At 37.0% G+C, this 12,094-nt stretch overlaps 1 protein-coding gene across 5 annotated transcripts in view; it reads right to left on the bottom strand.

Moving 5' to 3' along the window:
* The window catches only part of ATP8B4 (ATPase phospholipid transporting 8B4 (putative)), a 305,563-nt gene that overhangs the window by 109,397 nt on the left and 184,072 nt on the right, over positions 1 to 12,094 (bottom strand). For all 5 annotated transcript variants that reach the window (XM_036844630.1, XM_036844631.1, XM_036844629.1 and 2 more), the window contains 2 exons: positions 11,778 to 11,850; positions 2,931 to 3,001 (listed from right to left, as the gene is read on the bottom strand). In XM_036844630.1, the coding sequence (XP_036700525.1) occupies positions 2,931 to 3,001; positions 11,778 to 11,850 (144 nt within the window). The remainder of the gene's footprint in view (positions 1 to 2,930; positions 3,002 to 11,777; positions 11,851 to 12,094) is intronic.

Below are 12,094 nucleotides of genomic sequence, written 5' to 3'. Positions count from 1 at the left end.
TTCTGTGAAGATTCATCCAGGTTGTCGCATGTATCAATAGTTTATTCCTTTTTATTGCTCAGTAATATTGCATGATATGGATATACCACAGTTTGTTCAACCACTCACCTGTTGAAGGACATATAAGTTGTTGCTAGTGTTTGGATATTACAAATAAAGCTGCCCAAAACATTTGTATATAAGTTTTTGTGTAAACTTTTGTGTAAACTCTGGGATAAATGCCTGGGAATGAAATTGCTGCGTGATATGGTAGTTACATGTTTAGTTTTTTAAGAAACTGCCAAACTGTTTTCCAGAGTGACTGTAGCATTTTACATTCCCATCAGCAATGTGTGAGTGACCCTGTTTCCCAACATCCTTGCCAGCATTTAGGGTTCTCACTATTTTTTCTTTTAGCTATTCTGATAGATGGGAAGTGATATGTCATTGTGGTTTTAATTTTAATATCCCTAATGGCTAATGGTGTTGAACATCTTTTTGTGTGCTTATTTGCCATCTGTATGTCATCTTTAGTGAAATGTCCCTTCATGTCATTTGCCAATTTTCTAACTGGATTGTTTAGGTTTTTTACTGTGGGGTTTTGAGGATTTTTAATATATTCAAGATACAAGTCCTTTGTCAGGTAGATAGGTTGCAAATATTTTCTCCTAGTCTGTAGCTTATTTTTTCATCCTCTTAACAGGGTCTTTTGCACAGAAAAACATTTTAATTTCATGAATTCCAGTTTGTCAAATTTTCCTTTTATGTATTATGCTTTTGGGATCAAATCTAAGAACTCTTCGACTAGCCCTAAATCTTGAAGATTTTCTACTATGCTTTTCTCTAAAGGTTTTATAGTTTTATATTTTACATTTGAATTCAGTTTCCTTAATAGTTACAAGGCTATTCAAATTATCCATTTCATATTGGATGGATTCTGATAATTTGTTTTCCAATGAAGTGGTCCATTTTATCTACTTTGTTAAATTAATGTGTATAGAGTGGTTTGTAGTATTTCCATATCCTTTTGATGACTTCAGGATCTGTCATAATATCCCCTGGTTCATTCAAGATATTGTTAACTTGGGTCTTCTCTCTTTTTTTCATTCCCTGTCTTCTTAAAAGTTTGTTTATTTTATTGATGTTTTCAAAGAACTAGCTCTTTGTTTCATTGACTTTTCTCTATCATTTTTCTATTTTCAAATTCATTGGTTTCCACTCTTTATCTCCTCCCTTCTGCTTGATTTGAGTTTATTTTGCTATTTTCTAGGTTCATGAGATGGAAGATTAGATCATTGATTGGAGGCTTTTTCTCTTTTCAAGTGTATACATGTATTGCTATAAATTTCCCTCTTAGCACTATTTTAGCCTCTGCCCAGACCAAGGGTAAGATCACACAGGCTGAACTCTATTTGGATAGCTCAATACAGCATTTATTTCGAAGGCAGTGGTTAAAACCATGGGCTCTTTTGTCAGCTGCCAGGTTTGAGTCCTGGCTTAACTCTCTAGAAGTTTGGAACAAATTCTTTCATCTCTCTAAGCCTTCATTTTCTCACTTGTACAACAGGGCTTATATAGTACCTACGTTAGGATTAAATGATGAAATTCATCTAAAGCACACATATAGTATCTTTAAAATGTAAGCATTCAATAAATATTTTGATGTCAGACAGACAAACCGAATCCACTGAAACAGAATTACTATACAGTCTATAACTAAATTCCAAATTAGCATCAATGTCAAAACTTCATCCTACTCCATTTCTCTCTTCTCTCTCTACATCTTCATTTGACCCAGTTCCAAAAGTTGCCTTCTAAAGTAACATCAGTCCTCTTTCTTCAAGGGATCTTGATTGTCACTCCTCTCATTTTCCTTAGAGAATCACTTGAAATTAAAAACAAACAAACAGACAGAAAACCCTTCCAGGGAATCTCAATGAAAAGTCCCTGTGTAAAGCTATTTACGTATATATGTTTAGCTTGCTGTTTCTGAAAGAAATAAATTCAAGAGAAAAAACAGAGGTTTCACAAGATCTGCAAAGTAATTAGCAAATGGACTTGGCAATTTAGAGTCTTATTTCTTCCAAGAAAATAAAATGAAGAATTAGGGCCTTTTTAGATTTTTTTTTGATTGAAGTAGAGTTGATTTACAATATTTCAGGTGTACAGAAAAGTTCTTCAGTTATATATATATATATATATATATATATATATATATATATATATGTATATATATATTCTTTTTCAGATTCTTTTCCATTATAGGTTATTACAAGATATTGAATATAGTTCCCTGTGTTATAAAGTAGGTCCTTGTTGTTTATCTATTTTATATATAGTAGTGTGTATCTGTTAATCTCAAATCCCTAATTTATCCCTCCCCCCTTCCCTTTGGTAACCATAAATCTGTTTTCTATGTCTGTGAGTCTATGCTTTGAAATAAGTTCCTTTGTATCATTTTTTTTTAGATTCCATGTATAAGCTATATCATATGGTACTTGTCTTTCTCTGTCTGATTTACTTCACTTAGTATGATAATCTCTAGGTCCATCCATGTTGCTACAAATGGCATTATTTCATTCTTTTTTATGGCTGAGTAATATTCCATTGTATACATATACCACATCTAAGAATAAGGTTTAAGGTTTAAGTTAGGTCCTGTTTCTAAAGCTATTACTCTTTTTTTTTTTAACATCTTTATTGGAGTATAACTGCTTTACAATGGTGTGTTAGTTTCTGTTTTATAACAAAGTGAATCAGTTATACATATACATATATCCCCATATCTCTTCCCTCTTGCACCTCCCTCCCTCCCACCCTCCCTATCCCAACCCTCTAGGTGGTCACAAAGCACCAAACTGATCTCCCTGTGCTATGTGGCTGTCTAAAGCTATTACTCTTAAATAAATTGAAAACCAATCTAAATAATTATTTTGACCTTAATAACTTACCCATCAAGCTCAGCAGTTTCAATATAACAGAGGCCATGTGGCTCACTACTTGATAGGAGAAGCAGATCAGCCTATTTTGAAAAACCAGGATAAAGAATACTTGAAAAGGGAAGATTGATTGAAAGCCTTCTACACTGTATCATCCCTCCACTACTAACGAGCCATCAGAGCCTTAGAAAAAAAGTGAGAGGTGAAGTTCTGTTCCACCTCTCTACCATATGCTCTGAATCAAACCCACCCTCCACTTCCTTGCTCCTGGTTTGCATGCCCTTGACCATCAGAACATAAGCAAGGGGAGAGATAGCATATAAATTAATAGCCACTTTAATTTTTTTAATAGAAATGTTTAAATTTTTATATATTTCTATATAAAATTTATATATCTCATAGAAATATATAAAATTCTATTTTCTTTTTTTGATAATTACTAATGGGAAATATAAAACTTTCCCCAATAAATAACTGGAAATACTTATATGCACATACTTTAATTCCGTGGTTATCAGTTAATAGCGGAGGCAGGAAAAGAAGATGGGGAAAGACAAAAGTAAAGTAGGATGGAGGAAACTGAAAACAATAGAAAAAATAAGAGAGGCAAGGAAATTTTTAAAAGAGAAAAGGATTAAAGGAAAAACAAGATTAAAACATAAACAAGAGAAAAGAAAAAGATGGTGGCGTGTAAGAAAAAGGAAAGAGAAGAAAAGCAGGGGCTAAGCAAGACGGCAGGGTAGAATAGAGAACATGGTAAACAGAAAACATTCAGAGGTGGGAAGCTGGTCTTTCACAGAGATAAATTATTCTATTCAGCCATCCATTTGTGTTTTGGAAATGACCCATCACAATTCAGTTTTAGAATTCTGGTAGCTTTCTACATTGGGAAATTGTTTATTTGAAATTTCAAAATTGATTTTTAAATGAGAGTTTTTATGAAATTCTGAAGGTTTTACATGTTTAAAAAGAATTGACTAAAATTCTAGCAATTTATTTTGACATATTAGCCTAACAATTTTTTAGATCTGTCTAAATGTACAACTGACATTCCAAAACTGTAAAGGTTTCTTACCTTTGTTTTTTAAATATTTGAATTGCCCCATTCTCAAACCTTGGAGGTTAAATTTAGAATCAATCCACTCATTTCATTGTCTCAAGCTTTTAAATTTTCAACTCAAAAATAGGCGTGGTGTAGGTGCATGTAGGGGGGAGGGGGTATAGTTTTGTCTAAGTTGTAATAAAACAGAACTACAAAGCAACTCAGTGACAACCCCTAACCGAATAAATGGGTTTGCACTATCAAGGCTCCGCCTCAACTCTGGATGAAAAAGCCAGAAATGCCTGTCAAGGCAGAAGTTATTTATTTTCTGACTTCTCACAATGTGACCTGAGCAAACCCGCTCTGAAGAGAACATGTGAAGAGTGTATGCCACTCCTGAGCCAAAAATTACCCATCTTGAGTTTAAAGTGAAAAAATGTTATGAAAGTTTACCTTGACTATATTTCTCACATTTAAATTTCAATGAATAAAGGCACAATAGCAGTAGAGCTTCATGCTCTTTGGCCTATGGTTCTCCTCCCCAAGTTTAACAGGATCATTTCAAAAAAAATCCAGAATTCCCTAATTCTATCATCTGTGATTGAAATAGTTATGAGGTTTAGAGAAAGATACCCATTTGTACATAGAGTTGCTTTTCTTCAAAACTCTGCCTAGTAAGAACCATTACTTTTTTCTTGTTACAGTTTAATTTTGAGCTCAGCTGCCTTAAGACATATTTTCGATAAACAAAGGGAGGAATTGTTGGCCACAGTTGGCTCAGAACATGTGACTGAGTCACCACTGCCACCTTCTGACCAGACTCTTTCCTAAGCAGTGACTCAACTTCCTAGAGGCATAAACTGAGAACTGTAAACCCCACGGGTTCTGGGCTAACTCTTCCTGTTCTCTCTACCCCCTGGGAACCTGGGACTTCTACCTTCCTGTCTTCTACCTTCCCCGCCTCCTCCTGTCACCTCCATTGTCACCTTTCTCTATGTCCTCTGAACCTTCCTCCTGTTTTCCCACTCCCTGATCTCTGTCCTGCCTTCCCTCATTCTTCCTCTGTTCCCCCTGCCCCACTGCTGAGCCTTGGTCTTTCCTTTTGCTAACTTCTCCCTTCAAGTTTTTTAAATTCATTAGTTGAGGAGGAAGTGTGAAGGGGCAGGACCATCGGGGCATCCAGTGGAATAAGTGACCAGCTCACTCATCATCATGCCGTCCTATTTCCATGTGCACTCAGTAGTCATTCTGGAAAGGAAGGGCAAGAGAGCTGTAGTAACAGCCCTGTTAGTCCTGGGTTGCCCTTTGGTCAGAGGTTCTGGGAAGGGAGTGGGGCAACACATGGGTGGTCTTAGGGCCCAACAAACCCCATGACTCTGTGAGCCTCAGGTCAATCCTCCTTAAAACTGATCCCTTTAGTATCTCTCAGGGACCCAATTCCTAGTCGATCCAGAAACTGGTGTTTGAGCTGTGGGTGTTTATAATACCAGTAGCCAAAATTTGGTGAGGACTTACTATGTGTCTGGCACTATGCCAATAGCCTTACATGCAATATTTTATTTAACTCAAAGAAATCCTGAATGTAGGTCTTGTTATCTCCACTTTACAGATAAGCAATGTGAGACTCAGAGAGGTTCAGTAACTTGTTTGCGGCCACATAGTTAAGTAGAGATGTGAATCTAGGCCATCTAAGGCATTTACTGCCAGGAGTACTAAATTAAATAAAAACTTCTTACCTTCAAGGATTTTATAGTTTAGTAAAGGCAGAATATGACAAGGGTTCTAAGTGTCTTATTAACAAAGTGCTGTGGGAGGAATGCAAATGAGAAAGGGAGTACGTCGGGTTGGTAGTTGAGGAAGGGCCTAATGGAATATTCTGGACGGAATGGAGGGCAGGTCTCCGCAGGCAGAGGCATTCTAGCAGGAATGCAGCACGGGGAAGGGAAGGTGTGATTATTGGAACTCACGGGGGGACCAACCATACCCATCTTCCTTAGACCCCCATTTGCACTTTCTGCTGTCAATTATTGGTGCCTTTTCCCCACGCCCTTCCAGGAAAGGCTCAGCTATGTCTCCCAAGAATCAAGGAATGTTTTTCAACACAATGTTCCTTCTCCCACCTTCCACAGGTAACAAAAAGCCCAAGCAGGGGCTTCACAGAAACCTGAAACAAACATACCAGCCAGAGGAACCTTGAAAACCTTGAACATCTTTGAGTTCTAGGCGCCAATGGCACTGGACTCCTAGATTTACTAGGCAAGATTAATGTTTGTTGAATTAAAGAACAAATGAAGCAAAACCTCAAGTGATTATAACACCTGAAAGCTGTAGAATTCTTTAAGGGTTTACAAAACACTCTCGCATAATTGCGTCACTTTATTCTCTCAACAACCCCATTAGGGGATAATATTGTTCCCATTGTGTGTGTAAGAAACCTGGGAAGGTAATTTCTGGCCTCACAAGCACTAGATGAGCTAAATTAACCCATGTAATGCCCATAGCCTTTACAAAGTCATGGTGAAAGTTTCATCACATGTAATAGATGATCCCAAAACTCCAAGCAATATAAGGCCATACTCATGGCCGCATGGAGGTTAAAGGGCAAAGCTCGAACTCGGAACTCTGATCCCAAAATGTATGCTCTTTCCACAGGTTGGCTACAAAATCACTGGAATACAACTATGAAAAACTGACAGCCTTTCACTTCGTTGGTGTTCAAAAACCAAAACTACAATGGTAAAAGAATATTGGGATTTGATTCATGACGTGATGGAAAGATAAATTTGTAGAACTGGAACACCATATTTGGATCTCCCTTCGTTTTTTGTAAGCCATTCTCACATGTGGAATTCTTCTTTATCATCTACAAAATTATCTTTTCTTTTATTCTTTTACAGTGCAAAAATAAGAATACAAAATGGCTCATGCAGTATACTTATGGAAAAATATGTTGATGTGGACAAAAGTCAGAATGAAGTCATAAAAATGAAAATGGGTAAGATTATAGTTAATGTTTTCATTTAAAATTTAAATTTCAGATCCAGCAAATGCATGTTGAATGTCTCACATATTTTTAAAAAAGGAAGATTTATTTCAGCAATTAGAGTAAAACAAGTAACTCTGATTTGAAGCTGTAAAACTTAAAATAACTGAAAAAGGCAATTCAACCACAAAATGGCCTCCCCGGAAGGATGTCCAAAAACAGTGCTGAAAAAGACTGGAGAAAATGCCCTGATGATGGGTCAAGAGAAAGCCAAAGCCTGCCCATGGTCAGCACTGGAGTTTAGGCTAAACTAGCCCTTTCATTTCTTAAGGTGAAATTTTCAGTTCTGTAACAGAAGAATGTCTTTGTTTTAAAGCAAAAATTTACTGTTGTAAACACCTAAAACATGAAGGCCTTTTTGTGGAGGGGATGGAGGTTGGACTGTTTTTCAAATAAGCTAAACAATTAAATTCATGTGATGTTCAAATATGCTCATGTCCAGTAAGAGGTTTATTTCTACCACCAGATGAGAAAAGCCAAACAAGACAAGAGCACTGCTGTCAAATAAAGGAGGAAGGTAGGCCTGGCTCCCAGGGTCCAGGGTCTGGACTTATTAAGAAGTCTGCAGTGTGTTTTTCTCACACAGTTTACTTAATTCTTCTAATGCAAGTCAATCTCATTGTGATAATTGAATTATGCTCTATGTTTTTTTTTTTTTTTCTTGGTCCTGAAGTAAAAATAGGAGCTCTGGAAATTCAGCTCAAAAGTGTTTCAGAGTTTTTTTTTAAAAAGGTAAGGGGCAGTTTTCCTTATTGGGAAAACAAAGGTGAGTAACTTCTGAACATGCCAGCTAACTGGTCATCTCAGGCAAGCTCCTTTCCTTGCTTAAAATGTACTGATATGGTGACATAAATCCAGTTAGAAGTTCTAAATGTGGACAGCTAGAGGTTATGCATCAGAATTGGGTGCAACATTCTCTGACCACTTCACCTCCATCATCCAAGCCTAGAGGCCCTGACTCTGGAAGCCCAGTCGCAAGGTAATGAGGACCTAGTCTTCCAGTGGAGGCAGGAGCAGCATATGGTAAAGAGAGGGGTTAAAACTCCTGGCTCTCCTATTGACAAGCTATCTGATGGCACTGTGCCTCCATTTTCTTATCTGTAAAATGGGAACAATAATAGTACATAACCTGCCGCCATTGGGATAATGTGAGGATTAAATGAGTTAAGTCATATAAAGAGCTTGTAATATTGGCTGTCATGTGGCACACAGTCAATAAAGGCGAGCTATTATTATCATGATCTTCATGATCTGGTTTCCCAAGATGTACCTCTGTGCAGTAACTCCGAAGTGAGTCTCTTTTAGAGACCTGTGATTGTTGCTCCCCAAATGTAAGCTCTCTGACAGCCCCTGCCAACTGATGCCAGGGAGTAGGAAGTTATATTAGCACTTCTAAGTGATTACAGCAGTTCACCCACAGAAACATTTATTTGTCCTAGAAAAGAGTTTCATAGGTGCCACGTAGCCGCACATGGATAAGCTTTGAACAGAGTGACCTAATCAAGAGGCACTGTGGTGTTTTGGCATTTGAAGGAATCCCTTCCTCACTTACCCAAAGATTAAACCAACAAAGCTATAATTGTATGAGTCAGACAGAGATCAATGGAGACAAAAATATCATCTTTGTCACTGATCAAGCTATTGGAGACCAGGCTTTAGGTCTGTGGGCCCAGTGGGCTGGCTAACACTTCACCACTGTTAGACTCATCTAGTCATAGTTGAAGCTCTCTGGAAGCTTGAAACTACCTGGACCCTCCCGCTACCCCCACCATGGGGATTTACTCCTGTAAAATTGGTACTTCGAACGAGCAGGGCAGAACGTACTCTCTGTACACAGACAGAGCCCAAAGAGAAAGGGAAGGAAGGAGGTGCCAGGTCATGCACACCACTCCCTGCCCCAACACTCAACAATCGGAGAAGTCACTCCTGGGAGAGGGGAGCAAGCAAGGGGGTGCAAGACGCTCAGTGTTATTTTGGCGCTGCCCCTCCAAGTGAAAACAGGAAGAACGAACCTAGGAAAGAGTAGGGAGTAAGCATTTCTACCCCATCACGTAGCCACAATAAAAAGGCTACATCTGCACTGTCCAGTAAGGTAGCCACAAGTCACACGTGGCTATTTAAATCTAAACTAATTAAAATTAAATAGAATTTAACATTCTGTTGTTCTAGCCACATTTCCAGTGCTCAGTATCCACAAGGTGCTACTGGCTGTTCTATATTTGGATGCACAAATATAGAACATTTTCTTCACTGCAGAAATTTTTATTGGACAGTGCTGGGACACGTGAATCACTGACTTCATGGAAACTCATCTAAATGTGGGATTCATTTTAAACCAATGATAATCATGCATGCATGGAACTGGTTTCCTTCCATGTGATGCTTGCACTTACACTTGACTTCCATGCTTCATTCCACAGAAAGGTTTGCAATAACAAGCAAGCATGTGTTATTTTCTATAACACAGAAAATACAACTAAATTAAAAACAAAGACCAAGGGAAGTGCAAATTAGAATATTAAGGCTAGAGGGCAAGTTGGAGCACAGATATGCTGTCCATGAGGTCCTTGGAGTTAAGAGATTTGAGACACAAATTTGACTCCTGCCTTTATGGGATTCACCTCTAAGAATCTGATAAATGAACATATTAGAGTATAGTATCAGTGAATAAGTGAGTTCAGTCCAATATTTACCTCTGTTAGAGTATATCCATAGGGCTCTTAAAACACATTATTTTTACTGAATACCTTAAGCAGAAATTACCTAGCATTTCCCCTGAAATATTCAATTCCAAATAAAATAATAGTTAAGTGTTTGGGATACTTTAATTTTTCCTAATTCCACTATATCTAGCACCATGCCTAGCATAAAGTAATTTCCAAAAAAATTTTTTTGAATGCACACATCCTAGAATTCTATATATGCCCATTAAAAAAAAAAGTTAAGATTATCCACTAAGAAGCACCAAAACTTTTTCATTGTAATTATCTTGATTGAAAGTAGAACCAAAATGAGTTATATGGAGTCCTTTCTTCTTAAGCAAAGAACCCTGAATATATGTGATCTTTTCTTAATTAGGGCATATTAGTACCTCATGGATCCAGAACACCCTGAATTTTGGAAATTTATATCCACTTTTCTTTTTTTTCCTGTCTTCTTTCTTAGAAAAGATTGACATTAATTCATTCAGCCAACACTTACTGACTGCCCCCTATGATCCTACATGACACTAGATGTTATGGACCAGGCAAATCAATGTGCTCTTTGCTCGTAAGAATCTTGTAGTCTAGTCTCAGCTCAGACAGAGAATCACAGCAACTACGGGCTGGAAGGGATCTCTGAGATCACATAATGCTCTTGCACCTTGATTTGACATGTGAAGAAACAAACAAAAGGCAGAGAAGATAAAGTGCTGTCACTGAAGGAATGGAGCAAAAGTTCTCATCCAATTCCCCACCCAGTGTCCTTACACTGTATTTTACACTGAGCCTCAATCTTTCCCACGGGGTATGTTCTTCTAACAGATGCTACCCTCAGTGTACTGCTCCTAGTATTTAATGAGCTGGAAAATAAGCTTGACATGCCACTTTAAATTGTGTCCAAAAAAGTAAGTAGGTTTTGAAAACCTGGCAGACTGCCCTACGTCTAAGGAACCCAGGTTATATCGGGTGGACTTTGAGACCTCCGTTTTGGCTGCACCAACACCTCTTGCTTATTTTTGGCTCTCAGCTATTTTCCAGAGGCTTGAGGTTGTCAGAGAAACAAGCAATTCTCTATTTAAAGTGTGCACTCTTTTTGAAAGGCCTGTCCACTGACTAGTCACCTCAGCATGGGTTGTTCCAGAGAATCAGTATACACAGATGATACATTAATGAAAGAAGACTGTTTCTGAAAGTGAATGTTTAAGAGTCTTAACTGAGTTGTTCTTGTAAATAGATCTTGGGGCCATTTGTTTTACGCTGTGGGAAAATGTCTCAAATTTAATGAAGAACACAGCTTGATAAATAAAATGGCATTAACACAAAAATTTTCATGAGTAATCTAATATATATTTGACATAAAGACTACAATAGTTAAAATTTTTAATCTCTGATCTGGATAGCTTTTATAGCCTTGCATTTAATACGAGCTATAGTTAGTCACATATATTTTAGTTTTAACTGACCCCTTGAATTTTATTAAGGAAACTGTAACACAGGCAGCTTGAGAATATAAATTATAGTGCATTTGATATACAAAGTAAAACCTCATAAATAGCATTTATTAAGAACATTCAATCAACATTTTCTGATCGTGATTATTCAGGAAAGAACATCCATTTTCTCTTTCTATAGCTAATCTTTTCTTCTATGATACTGCATATTAACATTATTAATTCCGTTATTGGGGAGATAATATTCAAACTGGGGGGATAATATTCAAACTATGTGAGAACAAACTATTTTTAAAGTACTCTGGAGCATTTTAAAAGCTCTTATTTAACATCAAACAATTGACAGCCTGATTTTAAATAGTTTTTACCTATTAATTTCCCAAAGGAAATAACAAGGTGATAATCACTCAGCCTTATCGGAATTATCAGGTTATTGAAAGTAATTAATCAATACGTCTCTCAAATATTTTATAATTGAGACTTTTTTAATAATACATCCTGGTTTTCCCTCCTTAATTATGCTAAATTAGCGCAGATTTACTAAATTTGCAAATGTAAATATTTTAGTACATATGCTATTTTAACCTGAGATAAATTTCTTAAACAATACTAAATACTCACAGCAACAAATTGGTTATTTTCTAATTTAATGATGTCTCCCACTTTGACATTCATCCATTTTTCATTCTGCAGTCTAAGAACAAAAACAAAATTAATTGTTTTCGGGAACAGAGAAGAATCAAGAGAATGTATTCACAATGGAGCATCATATGACAGAAGAAGCAGATAAGACTTTTTTTCTAGAATACTAAATTCAAAGAACCTTGCATAACAAAGTCTTATACCTGAGTGATGTGGGAACTAAGGCCCAGAGAAGTCAAGTGATTTGCCCAAAGACACCCAGTGAGTTAGTTATCCCTGGGGCTAGACTCAAAATG

This window comes from Balaenoptera musculus, chromosome 2, assembly GCF_009873245.2.
Source record: "Balaenoptera musculus isolate JJ_BM4_2016_0621 chromosome 2, mBalMus1.pri.v3, whole genome shotgun sequence".
In the NCBI taxonomy this organism is placed as follows: domain Eukaryota; kingdom Metazoa; phylum Chordata; class Mammalia; order Artiodactyla; family Balaenopteridae; genus Balaenoptera; species Balaenoptera musculus.
This window is presented reverse-complemented; position numbering and strand designations above follow the sequence as displayed.